The sequence below is a fragment of the Rhamphochromis longiceps genome, linkage group LG6 (genome assembly GCF_057381845.1).
Source record: "Rhamphochromis longiceps isolate RC_006_pf linkage group LG6, R_longiceps_female_GT1.1, whole genome shotgun sequence".
In the NCBI taxonomy this organism is placed as follows: domain Eukaryota; kingdom Metazoa; phylum Chordata; class Actinopteri; order Cichliformes; family Cichlidae; genus Rhamphochromis; species Rhamphochromis longiceps.
This window is the reverse complement of record NC_140562.1, coordinates 42,959,432-42,979,027: the sequence shown is the minus strand read 5'-3', so window position 1 is coordinate 42,979,027 and position 19,596 is coordinate 42,959,432. Positions and strand designations below refer to the sequence as shown.

Sequence of the window (19,596 nt, the reverse complement as noted above, 5' to 3'; positions counted from 1 at the left end):
AGTAATTTAGTGGAAACTGCCAGATCCATCAGTACACACAGTCATTCAGGTGAATGAAATAAACAGTGGCACTAATATATACAATTAACCTTCTACATATGTCATGCCAAAAGCATGGGAATGTTTGTTCCACAAATCACACAGAACCAAATCTCAACAAAATATGACATGTATGTGCAGCGTTCTGTCCAAAGCTAAGTGTGGCTGTAGCAAGGCATCTGCAACACATGCAGTGGGTCTTTGTTTATGAAGTGCAAAAAGGAGTCTGAAGTATCCTAGACGTATGTGCTTTTTTTCAGCTGTTCTTTTTGCATCATCAAGTATTCCCTGGGGCGCCTCTGTCAGTGCGCCCCAGGGCGGCTGTGGCTACACTGTAGCTTGCCATCACCAGTGTGTGAATGTGTGTGTGAATGGGTGGATGATTGTGTATAGTGTAAAGCGCTTTGGGGTCCTTAGGACCAAGTAAAAGCGCTATACAAATACAGACCATTTACCATTTTACCATTTAATATCAGAAAAGCTTTGGATTTATAAAATGTACCCTTTGTCATCCGTTTATTATCTGTTCTAAGATTCTTTACCTTTCCCACTCCCGTGTCACCAGTGAAGAGTACAGAATGGCGCACGGATAGCAGTTTCTCCATCAGATATCCATAGCGAACAGTGTCTGTAGTGGGAACCAGCATCTCAAAAAAAGGTTGTTCCCTATTATATTTAAATGAAGGGATTATAGCTGTCCATAACTGCAGATCCCTGTGATTAAAATTCATGTAGACACTCCACAAGGTACCACACGTCGGGAGCTACAAAACACACAAATGTAAAAAACTTACTACAAAATTATTAGGTGTCTTATTAAGTATCAGCCCAAATGCCATTAGCTAGAAAAAACATTAAATCATTAATGTTCAGTTTCACTCACATTGTTTAATAGCTTTGGTAACAGCAGTTTTGGTGAAGTGTTGCTTTGTACAATTCTTTGTGTGGATGTGAGTGCCTATGTGTGTTAAGTTCAAATTACGGTTTCACATCTGGAATTCTTAATACACTTTTCCTTCCAGTCAATGCTCCATTAACATAGCTTGATACGGCACTCTGTGAACAGCTTAAATTATTCCACTTTATATACATTGAATACAAGTGTATGAATTTTGACCGATTTGAATAAACTGCCCAGTTTTGTTCTATAATAAATAAATAATTTAGATTGCATTATCCTCACAGCTCATCCATTTCTGTAGGTGTGGTGGTCACAGCTGCATACCTTTGCATTTTTGTTGCCTTCAAATTGCTCTCTGATGAAGGTATCAAAAGCATCCCAGTAAGAACTAGTCAGATTGCCACCTACGGCCCATAGATAACAAAATATGAAGGTCTGACATAGTACACCATCAAGGTGCTTGGGATTCTGCCACCACAAAAAGAAGACATATCAATAAGTAAGAACATGGGTGAGTAAGTCAATAATTCTACAAGAAGCATGTATATAACTTATGGCTTTGTCTTGTCGAACAGAAGTAGCACACTCTCATCTTTAACGCATTGCTGGTTTAACCAAAGTTGCTCCCTGTACATTTTTTGCTTTTCCTTTGTGGAAAAAAATTAACTTTTTTTATTTCATTGTCAAGTTTGCAAAATTGTTGTTTGAACTAAATGACTGATTCTTTTGATGCATCCTACAAAAAAAGGACTAAACATGACAGCTACATTTTGTGTTAAATGTACCATCTTGAGGTCTGGTCCTCCGTTACCCAGCAGAAGAGCCTCCAGCAAGGAGCACAGAGTGCTGACTTTACTGATGTCCACTTGGCGAATTGCTTGGACACAATGCTTGGACGCAAATTGTAGACCTTTCTCCACGTACTGCTTGAACATCTCCATCAGGTATGCACCCACTGGGTCTGGAAGCTGGAGAGACAGGAGAAAGTTAAATGAGGTTTACAGAGAAGCTTGTAGCAGGATATTAAGTGTATGCAGAGTCATGCATTTACATTATCTACACAATTTATAAAGTAACCTTGCTAGTTTGGCTTAGACTCCCTAGTAATAGTCTTCTTAATGCCCAGAGGTAGGACTGACATCAAGAGGGAAGAACTATGCACTGCAAAAAAGCAACAATTTGACTACAATGTAAAAATTAACCTATAGGGATACAAAATAAAAATACATTTAAATTTAAATGCATTTCTCCACAGGGAATTAGTTTTAGGTGATCTAACTTTATATACAATATGTTGCATCTGTTACTAGTTATAATGGCTATATGACTGCAGTAGTCAGCAATCAAGAGATATCTTCATATCAGTATAAGTCCAGAGGGTTTACAACAAGGTGCAACACCTGGTTACACTGAAGGACAGGAAGAACAGGATGGATTTTGTCTAAAAATCCCATAAAGGAGGCTGCGCAGTTCCATGGAGAAGCAAAGGAGCAGCTGTCAAAATACTTAAGATCCTATCTGTATAATATAAGAGAAATCTAGAATTTGGAGATATAACATGCACATACCCTGTCCCCTAGCCCAGTAATCCATGTCTGCACGTAGGGCATCCACTTGAGCTCATCAGGATCAACATAAACCATTCCACAGCGACTTACTGTGGCTGGAGATGCCACAGCCAAGTCCTGAACCTGCAAATACACATTATGAAGACGACTTAAGATTTACAAGCTCCTATTATAAGAGAGTCCATTATAATCCAGCTTCATATTCTTAGTAAAGCATTAAATGTTTATTCTTGAGCTCATGTTTAAGACCCTGCAAATTAATTTATAATCCAATTTACTGTCAACAAAAGTGATCCAGTTCCACTTTCACTCTGTTTGGCTCTAACCTCAAACACCATGTGTATGGATGGAGTAAGTTTGATTCGCTCGCTGTTGGCCAAACAGAGCATCTTGTTGTCATCCAATACAGTGTTCATGTTCTCGATCCAAAGGGCATCAACTGGTCCATCACAGATAACCCACTTGTGGTCATCACTAGTGTCACTGACTGCGTCACGGACACTCAGTGCCATCAGTCCATCACGCCATTCCAATGTCAAAGTATTAATCTGAGAGGTTGACACAAAAGTTAAATAAATAATTGCAGTGAGAGAAAAGGAAATACTGCTGATGTCAGATTTAGTCTCCTGTGTGCTGTACCTCTCCATAGAGCTCTCCCATTGAGACAGATTTTGGATTGAGCACATAGGTCTTGACAGGCTGATAGAAGGGGTTGACAGCCTGGTGTCCTTTGAGATGGAGGGTCTCCAGAGTGTCTGCCAGGATGGTGTAGACAGTGGTCTTACCTCCACCACTTGGTCCAACCAACATAACTCCATGGCGAACTGACATGGTCTCATAAAGCTGGATCACCTAATAGGAAGATAAGAGGAACAGGCTTTTTAAATACTCAAAATATTTCTGATCTTTTAAAAAGATTTACGTCTGCAGCTGGAATTAACTGAGCTGAAGTGTCTGTCTTGGAATATTTTCCACTTGAACTCTACCTTCTTAGTCATGCTATCCAACGGTTGAAGGTTTCGCTTAACCAGAGACTCCACAATGGTTGAGTGTAGCACACCATAGTCATGTTCAGGGATACAAACACCAGGAAACAGGTCTGACAGGATACCACTGGAAAGGAATGGAAGATTGCCATGAACATAAACATACAGATATATAAAAAGAAAGAAAGAAGAGGTACCATACAAACTCTTACTTTTAGAACTTAATGTTCTTACTGTTATTGTGCAGTTTAACAAGAAATAACAAAGCTACTTCAGTTATTGCTCCCTTATTCACCACGGTGGGTAGCTCCACATGTTTAATTTGGCAGAGGACACAACCCCAAAAGGATTTGTGTCTGCGCCCAGGGTTGTAATAAGGATCTTTCGCAGCCAAATGTATAAATCCCTATGCTGCAGAGCAAGAAACAGTCCCTTACAATGTCAGATAGACTTACCCAAACAGCACGGCATCATCAGTGAGGAACTTTGGCAGGTTGGAGTCTCTCAGTGCTCTAATTAGAACCACATCCTCACTAAGGTGAGGGTTCTCTCTCTTCAGTGACCTATGAGCAAACATTAAAAATTATATGGATTTCTTTGTGACCTAAACATTTTTTTATATTTAATATTGCAGAGTCACTCCAGGATTTCAAATAATTGCTATACAATGAAAATAGTTATGTGTTAGTAATGGGCATCCTAAAATCTGTCTTTTATCTTCATATTGGTCATATTCACAAAAAATTGATAAAATATAAAAGGAAACCCGCATGGTTAAAGAACCAGTATGAGCATCTCTTCTAAAGTAGTTCATTTAAATAGTTGTAATTACAAAATGTGTCATTTCTTCGTCTCTTCATGTGTTTCAAACACTTTGTTATGACAAGCATCAAATAAATAAAATAAATGTAAATTATTTTTTTCAGAGAGGAACTAGAGTTTAAATGAGGAAGTGCTAGGAGCTCTTAATTGCCCCTTGGGGATAAATAAAGTCTGATTCTGATCCTAAGCTCTTAGCCTCTAATCTGAGTAATCACCAGTATCACCAGTTTCACTGGTCTTATTGTGGACAGCAGCACTTTGTCTTGAAAAGCAAATTATCTACTTAAAATGTGAAACATGTCACAGTAAACATAATGTACATGTAGCTTCAGAATACACAAAATGGTAAATGCTAAACATATCCATGTATATGTGTGTGAGACTATTTAAAATCACAGCAGTCACAGAAAGACATTTCAGAGAAGATGGTTGTCTGCCCTGATTATTCAATGCATATGTGTCCGTGTAATGCTCTGACCCTGCCATGACCAGGACAGATTTGACAGCTCTCATCCCAAAGTCATAGTGATCCTGCTGGGACAGTTGCTCTGAGCACAGCTTGTACATCTGGGTCATCTTCCTTGCGAGGGTTTTACTAGACTCAAATCCTTCTGAGTACAAAATCACCTGGAGGGAGAACAGAGAAACAAATGCAGCTGAGCTTAAGTCAATAAAAGAGGGAAAATGATAGCTTATTCTGTGGAGAAATATCAGAGAATTTAGAATAAGACACATAAACACACAAACTGGAAGTTACCTCTGCAATAAGAGCATAGTTTGGAACCATCATTGCTATTGGTCTAAAGAGAGCTTTAAGGTTGTCGGGTAATTCTGTTCTTCCAGCATAGCCTGGGTTCATAGTGATGAATGCAGCACATGTCATCACCAGCTTGATCTCCCGGCCCTCAAATAGAAACCTTGACAGCTACATAACAAAGATAAAAGAGACACTCTTGTTAGTAAAAGGTCAACTTTATTATCCTAAACTATATACTCACTATGGATAAAGTGAAATATCCATCCATCCATCCATTTTTCTTAAGCGCAATCAAATAAGGCTTTACAATACAGAAATGTATTTCTGTATTTCTTTAAGATGTCCACTTCCTGGTTAAATAAGGGTTAAAAAAAGTGTGAGTGCAGTCTTTTGTATCTTCCTCTTGACAACACCCCATCTACTGTAATACCCATGGCTATTCAAGGAGAGTTATAATATGGCCAGCAATCCATCTGCTAGTAAGTTTGGCACTGCAATTAATAATGGCAGGTAATTATTTCTACTGGAAAAGGAAATTGGCACCTCCATACAGCTTGTCAGCAGTTGGTGAAATACTCTAAAATCTGACTTTGGCCTTTATAAAACACAGTGGACCAACTATCACCAACACCCGAAATCAGTGGAGGAAATGGTGGTAAAAATGGACGTGATCATACACTCGGTGTCTTCAACCTGGTGGCAATTCAAATTTGAGTAACTTATAACAAACTTGAAATTAAATTAAACTTTTACTAATTTGTATTTTGTAAATCAAAAGCCAGAAATATCAAAACAACAAATTAGACTTGAAATATTTAACTTTATGTGAGGTGACTCTAGGACATGACAGCCGATTTTTTCTTGCAAAACTGTGTGCATGTGTTTGTATACCTTAGCAGCTTTGGCATTTCTTATGGTTATGAGCTGCTGAGCGATGACAGACAACACTTCAATGTCGATTCTGTTAAATTCGTCAAAACAACACCAGGCTCCTGACTGTGCCAGCCCACTGAAGAACCGACCCATCATCTGTATAAGAATATTGTGATTCATTAAAAACAGATATTATGTGTGGAATACCAAGACTTGAAAAGTAGTTACTACTCTTATCTTCCAAATAGTGGCAAATACTCAATTCCACTGTTAAGTGTAATTATTCAAAGAGGATTTTGTACATCTTTTGTGTTTGTAAATAGGACATCAGTAATTTTACTTTAATGGATGACATAAAGCATTGTTCAAAGTTATTTGCAGTTCATAAACAGGCTTATAAAATACCAGAAACGGCCCTTTATGCTGGTCACAGTGATTCCAAGCACCTGTCCAGCTGTAATCTATTTCAGGTGTAGTCTAGCAATGACAAAAAAGCGATCTAGGTTCATAAAACTCCTTGTAGCTGACCTTATAGTCCAGTCCATCTGAACAATTAAAGACCACACACTGGATGGCCAGCGCCTTTGCCAAGTCCTTTGTGGTCTCTGTTTTGCCCGTCCCTGCCGGCCCTGCAGGAGCACCTCCCAAGTCCAGTTGGAGAGCTCCCATAAGACAAAGGTAGCAACGGTCCTGCGTCCCAAGGCAGACAGAGAAACACAAAAATGAAGAAAAGGATCCATGTTTCTATAGAATTTAAAAAGATGACAGATAAAACAACTAACACTTAAAGAAGTCTAAATGAAATAAAACAGTGTTTACAAAAATATGCCAAGTGTAAGTTTTTCTAACTAATTTTTACATTTATCTAAACAGTTTTGGATATATAATCTGTATTTTGATTCTAATGATAAGTTATTGCCAGTAGCATATGGGGGTTTTGCTAGTATTTTGTTTTGTGGCCCGTTTGACTGTATGTATTCCGTTGTGTTTTTACAGCACTCCTGCATTTAATCATTAAACTCTGCCTCCTTCTCCCACAGTGTCTTCTGTCCTGTCCCTCTCCGCTGCTTTCTCCTTCTCCCCACCCCCCACTAATCATGGCAGATGGCTGCCCCTCGCTGGACCTGGATCTACATGAGTTTTCTTCCTGCTAAAAGGGAGCTTTTTCCTCCCACTGTCACCAAACGCTTGCTAAAAGGGGTCATCTGATTGTTTCCTTTCTAAAATCATAGGGTCTTACTTTTACCTTACAACACATTGAGGTGACTGTTGTTGTGAATTGGCACTAAATAAAATTAAAATTGAATTCTTAGACATTTTTTATTTAAGTATCACACAAAATTGAAGAACAGTCTAAATATACTTACAACTGGAACTCTACATTTGTGTGAATGTAGTTTTATATTCTCCATTACCGTGAGTGGTGTGATGACCAGCCTAGGACAAGCTCCCAGATATTCATAGCCATAAATGTAAGTGGACAGTGCCATTGTGGCTACACAGTTATTAAGGTCCATGTCCCAGTAGTAGCGCAGCTGTCTCTGCCATTCAAAGCTGGACCTGTTGTCAACCTGAAGAAAACCTTAAGTCAGTTGAAGGTGGTGACTTGTTACTAACTTGTTTTTGTTTTTATAACACTGATCACAGGAAAAATCAGGTAACTATAGTCAGTGTCCCGCTAACACTACACTGTTGTACCTTTTGTCGAACTAGATCAGTGACTATGTCTCTAGCGTGAACATCAATGGTGATGAGGGCTGTGATGATATTACGATGTAAAGCAGGGAGCTGTCCTCGTACCAATGCTGCTAGGGCATTCAGTCTCTGGAGTGCACAGAAACATAATCAAGCAAGCATCCTTGGGTTATAACGTTGAAATTAAAGAGCAAAAAAAGTCCAGGTTTGTTTGATGAGGTTAAAATGTAACCACAGAATTAAAGAAGCAGTAAAAGAATCTGTACTGTGATTTACTTCAAAGTTGGTGCCTTCAAATTTCTGCAAGGCAGCAAAATGGTCATGGTCTCCCTCCAGGCACGCATCCATGTCCCTGCACCACATCAGCTGTGATATGGTCAGCACCACCTGGTGGGCATAAAGACAAAGTGAAGTTAAATCTTTTATAAACAAAACTGAGCAAAAAGTATCAAAAAAGTATATAAATAAATTGAGAAACCTATGAAAGCTTTAGATATGACAGCAAGAGTCTGGTTGACTCATAAACAGTTATGCAGTGCTAATTGTTAATATACCTATAAAATGGAATTTAGTAGTAATGATTTCCTGATCTGTTCCAGTGCCAATCTAATAAATGACTATACACAGGATAGCATGCACCTGTGCTCCTTCGAAAGTCTAAAAGGCTCTAGCACCCAACTTTCCTTTAACACACGTGTGTGTGTGTGTGTTCGTGTATTTGTGTACCTGTGACGGGTGTCCTGCCACCACCCATTCCTCTCTAGACTTCTTCTGGTAGTCTACAATGGCAGCCTTGCTGAGCTGTCGCAGTGAGGAGAACATAGCCTCCTCCACTTTGCAAAGCCAGTCTTCCACATTTCCCTGTGCTTTCAGACCTTTAGCCAAACCCACCTTCAAGCACAGAACCACAGAATCAGTTAGGGTTGAGGATTTGATTACACCTCTTGTGCTTATTATACTATTTTGTAATTGACACCTGAGCAAAGACTGGAGTTTTTCATGTGAATAAGAAAACCCAGAGCAGCAAACAGATGTCAACAAAAGAATTCTTGTAAAACAAATGTCCATGATAACATCACCATTCATGTCTTATTATGTTTCTAGTTTTGGGTGCAAACTAAGACTTGGGATGTCCCTTTTATGCCTTAATTGGTACTTGCTAAGTCCTTGCACTTGAGATACAGTAGTTCTTACTATACTAAGATGGTTGCCAAGTGAGAGAGAAGTAGTATTTATTAAAGAGAGCTCAAACTATAAAATCCACACTTGCATTAAAAATTACATATACTTTGTGATTAGGATATAATATTATTCTTTAAGACTGTTCTCTTAGATTTTGTGCATGTGAGCTTCTTGCTTTCAAATGACTGGCTACCTAAGAATCATATCTTACTTGTATCTCAATGACTGGTTCAATTTAGGAATTCTAACCTGCCAAATGAGTAAAAAACATCAGAAAGTTTTTCTACTTTATAACAAAGACCTAAAGAGAGAATAACATGCAGAATTAAACACAGACAATAATGACCAGATGACTGAAGGTTCCTCAAGCCTGACCTTTTCTCCCTCAGGGGACACCATATTCAGGATGTCTGTGCTATATATGGCCTTCTGCTCTCCATCATCCAACATTTCTGGAGCACCAGAAGGTTCTTCAGGCAATAAAGCAAACTCCAGTCGAGTGATGGCATCAAAACACTTCCTGAGGTGAGGCTGCACTGCCTGAGGGTTACGTGTCTGAGCAAGAATCTTTAGCAGTTCATCATTGGATAAGAAGTAAAACCTGTAAGTCACAGACAAAAGGTACATAGCACAGCATGCAAACAATCTAACAATAATGTTTGTCATTTTCTAAAAACAAAAAATGTAAAATATGAATAATTAGACATTAAGAGATCAGATTGTCTATGAAACATATCTAAAGGAAGGAAAAGAATATTACATTGCCATGATCTTCAATCAGATGTCGATAGACTAAACATGAAAATTGTTGCTTTCAAAATGTACTTTTGGTGAACCCAGATTACCGCGGCATCCACAAATAATCTTTCAAACTCCGCATCTTTAATTGCATTTAAAAATTAAACATGCTGCCGATTGATTTTTATGAATCAATCGGCAGCATGAGATTTTTATGAAGATCAAGCAAAGTGAAGTTTAAAACAGTCCATTCAAAATGTGTGTAAATTCAAAATTTACACTGTTGTTGTAGAAGTCTCAAAAACTCAAAGAATGCACAAAACTTGCATATCAAATATGATATACTTGGTGTGGTGGAATAAGGGATTTTAAAATCACATACAACCATATTTTATTCACACAACAGAAAACATCAAATGTCACAACAAATTTAAAAAAAATGAGGACAGGGCCGTGTTTATGACTGTGTAGCATCCCATCTTATTTTAACTGGGATGTCTGGGAACTGAAGATACTAGTTGCTGGTGTCTGGTGTTGACAGCATTGTTTTTCTACTCTTATCTGAGGCTTCTAGCTGCAATACAGTGTACAGGCCTGCTTTTCTATCATGTAACAAACAAACAAATCATGTGTGCATAGTACCTTGGGAAGATGGCTCTCTTGGACTCCAGGTAAGCTTCCAGACACTTCTGTATCTCATCCAAAAGAGCATTGTTCTGCTGCAAAGTCTCCAACAGACCTTTTGGAATAAAACAACAGGCTTGTATGCAGTGTGTCAGCATAGTCGCCTTCATGAATGCATGTATTTGCATGTACAGTAATTCTGCCTTCGTCTTTCAGCATTAACATCCCTACAATGCTGTTTTAATGCATCGTGTTTGGTCACTGTGGCGTGGTGACACCTGAGCGACATCCGCAATCATGCCTCGCCGGCTTAAAGTCTGAACTGGGTCCTGTCTGTCTTTTGTTGTTGTTGTGGGTGATGTGTTCAGCTGTGAGCTGCAAAGCTACAGCCGTGTGTGTAAAACAGCAACCATGAAAATAAAGAATGCTGAAAACCGCTGAAACACAGTCGCGTCTGTCATGAATCATTTACAGTCACATACCAGTCTGTGTGGCTGCATCAAAAGCATTGGGCATCCAGTTAACTTTAGCCATGATCTCTTCCCAGGACTTGTCAACTTTAAGAAACATTTCTGACTCAGCAGGCAGCTGTCTTTTTATGTCTGGAGCCAAAAAGATACTTTCTAGGTATAACCAGTTCCTTTGACATGTAAGCCACTCCTCCTAGAAAGGAAAAAAAGAAACACAGTGAGCAGACAGAGTATATAAAATGCATAGGAATTAATGAAAAAGACAAAAAACTCAACAATGTTCCCTTAAACCATCTACTGAACTCAGTAAACTTTGAAAAATAATTTTGCAAGTATTTTGTTTTCTTTTCTACAGCCACTGAGGAAAGCCAATGTGAATGAAACTGGATCTGCATTTAAGAAAGCAAACCTTTATTACAGCTGAACCAGTTTCACTTAGAAATAAACTATTTTAAAAGACTTTACCAATGTTTGGTTAAAAAGGATCAGCTGTGTCAGCAATTTCTTGACCCTCCCCTTGATGGGAGCTACATAGCGTGAGGATGCCACTGCGCCCACACTGATAATGCTGTCATCCAGGAGTACCTTCACACATAAATAAACACAGAGGGATGAAACATAAACATTTAGAGATACTGAAACACTGGTGATGTTTTACAATAGACTGCATGAAAGTGCAACTCATCACAACCTGGATATCATCCGTGCCTCCCAAGATAAAGACATCCTTAGTGTCACCATGGGACAGCACAGTAAACTCTGTGTTCTTCCACAAATCCTCCACCTGCAAGACCCATTAGGAGTGCTTCATCAACACGCAGTAACACATGGAATTTCTTAAATATCGTTTCGCATGCATGTTTATTCTCCCATAAACGTGAATTTCCAAAAGGAGCGTAGATATTGTGTTGAGTAGTGTGCTAAATCTGTCACTGCAGCCAAAACAGTTAACCTGTCTATGGTGGAAACATCTGCTGCATTAGACCTCTTATGCTATTATAGTTATAGCCATGTAACGTGTCGTATCTTGTCTTGTTAATTGGTTATGCAAACGTAGCTAACTGTTTCTTCCCTTTTACACTAATAGATTAGCATTTTTTCTCTGAAATCAAGTAACATTTGAGTGGCTTTTACTCATATTTGGGTATAAAATGTGGGGATAGTATATTAAATAGAGAGATATGTAAATGTAACTTCTAATTTAGTACTTTTAATGAGATGTAATATCTGTATAAATAGTTATATTTAACCCACATACCTTTGTGATAATGGTCTCCATTGATGCCTCACCTGAAGCTTGTCCTGAAACCTAAAAGTTAATATTTGTGTCAGTTCCTAAGGAGTTTGCCATAACTATAGTTGCAATTTAATGATGAGCTGATAAATTTGGGATCTCTAATCAATCTGTAACTTTTATTAGGTATTAGGATGTGTTGTGTACTCAGTAGTACCCAGAGTCTCCTAAGCAGAACAAGCAAATCTCATATTATATACATTTTACCTCCTGAATCTCCTTGCCATATGAGAAAACACTGAGCTCCTCTAAACCAGCTATGGTAAGTTCATCCACATTGAGGGAAGTCCCCACCAAAGACTCCAAAGTCTTCCAATGTTCCGGTTTCAGACATGGGTTACGAAGATCAGTGATCACAGGCAGCTAAAAAAAAAGAACACATAAATACCACTTGGGCAGTCACAAAAACAGTCTATTACTTTCAGCCCATATTTTAATGTGGTATGATTTTATAAAGAGGCTGCTAGCAACATTATCTATGAAACAAAAAATATGAGATATTTCATAACACTTTTTTTCTACCCACTCTGTGCATCATCACGTCCACCTTGTTCTTCAGACAGGGAACTATATTGTTACGTGGCAGACCCTTTTCAAGCTGGTTGACGTACTTGTTGTGTTTGTTGACTTGTGAGCTAAACTGCTCCATGTCCAGTTGTTGAAGCGTGCTCTAGTGATGGATAAAATAAAAGAACACAGTAGAGCTAATGGCATTCATTTATAAACTGTACTTTATAGTGTATGCATGGACAGACTTGCTATACAGTGGAGGAAATAATCATTTAATCCCCTGCTAAATTTGTAACTTGGCTCACTTACAAAGAAATGAACAGTGTCTTGTTTTCATGGTGAGAGACGGAATATCATCTAAATATCCATATAAATAAACAGTGCATAAAAGTTATAAATTATTTTGCATGTAATTAATTGAAATCATTAAGTGAAAGTATTTGTTCCTGAAGAAAAACATGACTTTGTACTTTACAGAGAAACCTTTGTTGGTAAGCACAGCGGTAAGATTTTTCTCGTAATTTATCACCAGGTTTGCACACAGGAGGGATTTTGGCCCACTTCTCTTTAATGGAAAACTCTCTAATCCTAAAAGATTTAGAGCTATCTTAACAGTCACATGGCTGTTCCTTCCATAGATTTTTCTATCGGGATTCAGGTCAACAGACTGAATTGGCCATTCAATAACATTAATGTGCTTCCTATTTAGCCGCTCCATTGTTGCCTTGGTGGTATGTTAGGGTCATTGTTATGCTGGAAGATCCATCCACAGTGTTCTTCAGTGTTCTGGCTGAGGGAACTAAATTCCCAAGATTTTGTGTATAGGGCCCTGTCCCAGCTTGATATTACTTTTATCCAACCACAGCAATTTCTTCAAAGTCTTCTCTGAATCATTTAGATGTTTTTTTTCTTGTCAAAGTTTATAAGTCAAGTGTACAGTTAGCTTTGATTTTGAGGCAGCACAGTATGAAAGAGAAGGTTTACAGATACAGAACATTTAATACCAGAGACAGACGCTGACTAACATGCTACATTTCATCTTTATTATTTTCTAGTTGTGTTAGTGTTGCCATCACAAGTCTTTAGGTCATCCATTGCATCCAACACTGGTCTAAGCAGTGATGTAGAAATCAACAATGGCTTCATAACTTCACACAAAGGATCCATGAGACGTCCAAAATCATCAAAGATAGCTGGAACATAGGCTCTGTCTAAATTATTTTCAGCCTTCCTTCTCGCTGTTTCCTTTTGTGATGTTTCAACATTTCCCTTCAGCTCCTCCAGTTTGTCCTTGTTTATCAGTGCACTTGAAAGATGGAGCAGACACATCAGAGTCAAAATCATAACTAAGCCTTTGGTAGTTGTGACACCACTCATGGTCAACTGTGCTGCTGCCATCAAAGTTTCTGCCAGTCACAAACAAACTGATGAATGCTGACATGAAGGACTGACACACACAAACTCACACACAGAGTGGCCTCTATGACACGGCTCAGCTGTGGGTGGGTCAAAGTACTTTCATTTCAATTCCAAAAAGTCACGTTCTCTGTGGGTTCATACTAGCAGCTCCACATTTTTAACATTTGTATTTGTGAGTGTATGTTCAGACATTCAGACTGCAGACATTTCTTTTTTTTTCTTTTCTTTTTCTTTTTTTGTGTCCCGTTTGGATCTTTAGTCATCAGAATTGTTGTCTTAAGGCCAAGAAAGATGCCAAGCGGATTTATTTTACCAAGTGGATCATCATGGCCTTGCCATATTGGTCCATTTGATTGACCTTTATTATAATTATGTATTTATTTTATTTTCGGTTGCTACAAATGGGACAGACATGACTGGGGGATAGGACAGGGAGAAAGAATGAAAGAAAGAGAGGGAGAGAAAGAAAGAAAAACAAGCAAAACACCTGGATCACCTGTATGGAGAAAAAAAACAGAAGAGAAAGCAAACAAAAAAAGAGCAACATAATAAAAAACAGCACCATCACAACAAACTAGCTAGCAGTAGATAACAGTAGATACTAAATATTAAACGATATTGTGCAGCACGCAAGATAGACAGCGCACAATGTGCTTTGAGGCAGCAGCCAAGAAAGGTGTAGTCCGCGTCTGTGAACACCCGTGTGCACACCTGTGTGGATCAGCATGCTTGTATTCCAAAGGTTTCTCCATGTAACGATCTGCTAGGGAGTGTGGGGAGCCACAGCCCTGTCCTCCAGGGTATGAGGGTACGGAGCAGAGGCCAGAGGGGGTTGCGGTGGCGTGCCCGCGGGCTCTGCCGGCAGCCAGCTGTGCCAGAGAGGACCGAGCTTCAGGCCCAGAGGCCAGAGGCCTGAGGGCATCCCATCCCCCGGAAGGGGCCCAGCCGGGCCACAGGCGCCAGGCCCCGCCAATCGGCCACCAGGAGTGAGCCGGTACATACATGAGCGCCCAGCCCCAGACGACAAGGACCACCAACACACCAACGTCTGAGGGCATCAGCCACCGGCAGGGAGTGTGGTGAGGGGAGATAGGCCTCCGTACTTTAGAGGGCCTGAGATGTACCCAGAGAGGTTGAGTCTAAGACCCAACCTGACATATAGACACAGACGAACAGGCGTACGCGGACACAGACATGCATTCCCACCCCATATGCACAACCAAATACTCGGCACTCACCCAACGTGTAGACAGACACAAATAGACACTGCACAGATAGTCGCACTCCCCAAACATACTCTATATCCCAGGTCCAGGTACCCCCGCCCTCAGAGGGGCAAGCCGCACCTAGACCCAGGAGATGTAACCCTTCTCTCTGGGGTGGAGGCAAGCGGACCACCTCCTTATCTGCAGTAGCAGGGAGGCCCCGCATCCCAGACCCCAATCTGACGGCCAGCACCTCCTCCCAGCCCCCCAGCCCTGACGGCTAACAGAACCGGGGTGAGTGAAGACCCCAAACCTCCCTGCGCCCACTCACAAATTGAGCAGGTGGTGAAAGAATTACTTTCAGTGCTGTAGATATAGAATTAAACGTTTGCACCTCACCTGCTGCCATCCGTTCTGTAAAGGGTCCCATTGCTCCAGAGAGGTCCAGAGCAACTGCTTTAGCTTGAACATTGCCGTCAGCTGCTCCAGTGACTCAAATTTGGTCACCTCCATCTTTATTAATTAAAAACAGAGAATGGGAGAGTAAGTTGTTTTCAGGTGGTCAGAAATTTGGCTTTCAAAATTAAAGTAACAACTTTTTTTTTAGCACACATTGAAACTGTTATGGCCTGATCTAATTTCTATGAAATATGTTTACATTGAAAGAAGAAATACCTTGAATTTCTTCTGGTAGGCTATGCAGGAGGATGCTTTGGCCTGTAGCTTTTCTATGGAAATCTTGATCTCCCTCAACAGCAGATGCACTTGTGATGAATCAGCATTGATGTCTAGAATTTGTGGATCCTACACATTGAAATCCACAAGTTTTTAATTATACCAAATGTATTTTGTTTTTTTTAATTGTCCATTAGTTAGCATTATTAAAAAGAAAAATAACAACAAAATTAAAAACAAAGTCATCATTTTTTTATACCTGCAATTTAAGCTGGATTTTCATGTCCTCCTGTTTGATTTCCTTTATATCCTTCTGCAAGCAGCTGCAAAACTTTTCCATAGTACCATTCCGCTGTAGCACTGCCTTTAGCATGACAGAGCTTAACGACTCAATAAAGGGTTCCAGTGCGGCAAACTTCACAAGATCTTCTGGTGGTGTGGGAACTGAGTACATGTTGATCAGATCGTACATTTTGGATACTGATTTCTGCTCTTCTTTTATTTCTATAATCTAGCAAAACAAAAAATGGAAATATGGAGTCAAGTAAAGCAGAGAAAGGAAGCTGAGGAAAAAGAAAACAAGCTGCTGTTTTATTGGTTTATCGGATTTAATTATTAAACAGGAGCGTCTCACCCTCTCCTGAATCTCATCCACAAATGTGAGAAAGTCAGCCAGCTGAGCTGTAGTAGAAGGACTGAAACCTAGTTTAACTTCGGCCTCACAAACTTCCGTCACTATGGCGTCTACTTTCCTCTTAGCGAGTTGGGTGAGCATGTGATTGATGACCTTAAATCACATTTTATGGTCAAAAACATTTCCAAATGTTTCCAAAACAATCAAGAGTAAAATTTAGATGAAAAACAAAAAACAAAATAATAATGGGAAAAAAAATACATTTTAGTGGACTAACTTATTGAGTGTATTGCATGCATGTGCAGATAGGCTAATCCTAACCTCCAGATTTCGGAGGGAAGATGACACAAGCTTCTCTTTGAGCTGTCCTTTGTCCACAACCAGTAAACCAAGATGTGTCCTCTGCTGAATACCCGCGGCTTCCTTTTGCTGTGTGGGGTATAACTTGAGCGCTTTTTGAAAGAAGGATAAATCTGTGAGATAAAATCAAGAATTATCAGCAAAAAAGGAAATAACATGTATCTTGTGGTTTCTTTGCTTTTTGTAAACAAACCACAAGAACAATAAGTTAACAAGTAAAACTTATTAACTTATTATTCTTCGTGACTTTATTTTATTTTCTCCTATTCAGAAACATGTCCAATATCCCCATTTTGCTTTTTTAGACCGAACGTTTTCCCAAGAATATTAAAAGCATTTATAATGTAAGGTGTTCTAAAATAAACATAACAACCATCAAACTAAGAATGAAAAAAATGTTTTAAAAAATCAATATAGTATAGGCTACAACAATTGATTGACCCTGTACTGTTACCTAAACCTACAGTGATAAGAAAGATTCCATGTCATATCCATATCATTACGTACACTGACTTTTACTTGTAGAGAGACTCTGCCAAACTTGTAAAGAACAATTTAATTTGCTGAGAACAATCAAACTGTGGGGTCTATGATCCAAGCTATGATCTAAGATATAGAGGCTTCAACAGAGAGTGGAATGAATATGCTAAAACAAAATATTGCTGCAAACTGACTGCTGGCTACAAGAAGAGAATAATAATTTTCTTAATGGAGTAGAAATAATAATATGTAATGGTCTCTGAAGGTATGTGAATTTGGTGACAGCTTGAAGTATTAAAAGACAAAATGAAATATGTTTTGTAAGGACACAATTGAAATCACACTGAGTCATATGGATCCTGTCTGGGCAGTAAACTATAAAACATTTCCATAACAAAAAAACGCATTAAAGAAAAGCAGCAGGCCAAGAAAGGACCGAAAGGACCAATGCAAAAGTTAAATAAATATTAAAAAGCATATTATGAGGGAGGACATTTGTCATATTTCAACGATACACCCAGTGACAACACATGAATGTGCTGTTTTTAAGTGTCCAACTATCTGACAAATAAAACCTTTATCTTTTCAAAACAAAGACAAAAAACACAGAAATTTACAGAAAGCTCTAACAGTGTTGATGCTGATGTACTGCACATTACCTTGATCCTGTCCCTGCAGTGCATCCAGATCCAAACTTTCATTCTCCTTGTAGATTCTCAGAAAGTGCTCAAACATGTGTGAGTACACGTTTGCAGCAGCAAATACAATCTGGAATGACCTCTGAAGGAGAAAAATACATCAGCTCAGTTCAAAGCTATCAGGACGCCATGAGACCGTAGGAAAACAACACAGTAAAAACACTGACCTGGATGCTTTGCTTTAAACTTTGCAGGTAGACGTCATTGTTTAGGATAACTTTCAAAGAGGGTGCATTTTCATATTTATTTACCACCTTCCAGAAACATATAAAACATTCAAATAAAATCCCATATTAATTGCAAATTAAAATTCAACATAACCATAATACTTCAATCATATCAAAAAATCTGACAATTTTAAGTATAAATATGAGGCAGGTTGAAAATATGTTGAAATAGATTGAAAAACGTCACTAACCTCACCCCTTTGAGGTTCAATCACTGAATTAAAAATAGGATCTTTAGTAAGATCCTTAACTGACGTCACCATGTTCTCAAAATGCTTGATAAAATCTGCAACAGTCTCCTGTAGGAAATAGAAACATAATGTTGATGGGTATTTTCTGATTAGAAACAATAAACTATACAGTGTAAAAACTAATCATACCCAGAAGTTCTCTTCAGAGGGTTTATAAGTCAAGCTGTTTGTGTCCAGGATCAACTCAGACATGAATACAGGATGGAATTGAGGAGCTTCTGACTCAATAGTCTGATGAAGATACATATATTGGCATAAACAAGAATGTGTTCTCTTGACATCTCGATTTCTCATGGCTACAAAAATAAATGCAATATTTTTACAGTTACTTGTACTGAATAATTCCCCTACCTTTTCATCCATCTCTTTTTCAGTACAGTCAGTGGCAGCGTCTGAGTCAAGGGTCCAGCTTTGAATGATGGCATTGCTGGGTGTTGGACCTGCCTGCACTTGCAGGAGAGTCAGTATTTCATCCACTGCAATCACTGCACAGCTGTGCAAGGTGGTGATAACCAAATAGTCAACAAGTCGAACAAAGCTGGGCAGGTAAGAAACAAAGACATCGTTAGTGTGACAGATGTGCTTGAGCCATGATTATCTGTTCTGTATTTTTGCCATTTTGCTTATTTACTTATGTGAGTGTTTTGTTATTAAAACAAAAAAGTACAGTATGCTTAATATACAAATCAATACAGAAAACATATTACATTTTGGGAAGCAAAGACAGAAATAAAATGCACCCACTGGATGACGTGGTTGAAGAAAAAAGACATGTTGGTCCCTGATGCGATCTTCTTTTCTTGTTCTGTGACAAACCGAGCATGAACAGGCTTTGAACTTTGTGATCTACATCTGGATATACAAATCAACTTTCTCTATTGTGTCAAGACTATCTCTGCAACCTACATCCCCACAGTGCAGCATGGATACTCTTTAAGTACCTATAATGCGTGTAGTGTGCGTAACATCAGCATGTCTGCTTAAATTGTAAGAAGAGAGCTGGTCACCCCGACCTCTTCAGAGATGGCTGTTGTCTCCCCCTACACAAACTAGTGAAAAGCTTGGGTGCTTCACCAACCTGCTGTCGTAGCCATTTTTGCCACGTGAAATCTGGCCAGTTAGAGGAAAAGTCAGGCTGCTTTCATTCATCCTACCCAACTCACCAGACAGTTACAAAAAAACATTGTG

General features: G+C 39.0%; 1 protein-coding gene across 1 annotated transcript in view; it reads right to left on the bottom strand.

The window, feature by feature from the left end:
* Positions 1-19,596, bottom strand: part of dnah6 (dynein, axonemal, heavy chain 6) — a 55,984-nt gene that overhangs the window by 27,032 nt on the left and 9,356 nt on the right. Inside the window, exons 9-43 of the mRNA XM_085410836.1 lie at positions 19,153-19,213; positions 18,760-18,946; positions 18,538-18,639; positions 18,349-18,456; positions 18,098-18,184; positions 17,892-18,012; positions 16,714-16,865; positions 16,393-16,545; positions 16,018-16,269; positions 15,759-15,887; positions 15,483-15,596; positions 12,476-12,619; positions 12,157-12,312; positions 11,914-11,964; positions 11,347-11,439; positions 11,121-11,240; positions 10,668-10,848; positions 10,204-10,300; positions 9,199-9,424; positions 8,368-8,532; positions 7,918-8,028; positions 7,645-7,770; positions 7,362-7,517; positions 6,475-6,636; positions 5,965-6,102; positions 5,074-5,241; positions 4,795-4,943; positions 3,950-4,057; positions 3,495-3,621; positions 3,148-3,360; positions 2,835-3,056; positions 2,509-2,631; positions 1,726-1,908; positions 1,265-1,408; positions 582-803 (exon numbers count right to left, since the gene is read on the bottom strand). Coding sequence (XP_085266962.1) covers positions 582-803; positions 1,265-1,408; positions 1,726-1,908; positions 2,509-2,631; positions 2,835-3,056; positions 3,148-3,360; positions 3,495-3,621; positions 3,950-4,057; positions 4,795-4,943; positions 5,074-5,241; positions 5,965-6,102; positions 6,475-6,636; positions 7,362-7,517; positions 7,645-7,770; positions 7,918-8,028; positions 8,368-8,532; positions 9,199-9,424; positions 10,204-10,300; positions 10,668-10,848; positions 11,121-11,240; positions 11,347-11,439; positions 11,914-11,964; positions 12,157-12,312; positions 12,476-12,619; positions 15,483-15,596; positions 15,759-15,887; positions 16,018-16,269; positions 16,393-16,545; positions 16,714-16,865; positions 17,892-18,012; positions 18,098-18,184; positions 18,349-18,456; positions 18,538-18,639; positions 18,760-18,946; positions 19,153-19,213 — 5,051 coding nt within the window. The remainder of the gene's footprint in view (positions 1-581; positions 804-1,264; positions 1,409-1,725; positions 1,909-2,508; positions 2,632-2,834; positions 3,057-3,147; positions 3,361-3,494; positions 3,622-3,949; positions 4,058-4,794; positions 4,944-5,073; positions 5,242-5,964; positions 6,103-6,474; positions 6,637-7,361; positions 7,518-7,644; positions 7,771-7,917; positions 8,029-8,367; positions 8,533-9,198; positions 9,425-10,203; positions 10,301-10,667; positions 10,849-11,120; positions 11,241-11,346; positions 11,440-11,913; positions 11,965-12,156; positions 12,313-12,475; positions 12,620-15,482; positions 15,597-15,758; positions 15,888-16,017; positions 16,270-16,392; positions 16,546-16,713; positions 16,866-17,891; positions 18,013-18,097; positions 18,185-18,348; positions 18,457-18,537; positions 18,640-18,759; positions 18,947-19,152; positions 19,214-19,596) is intronic.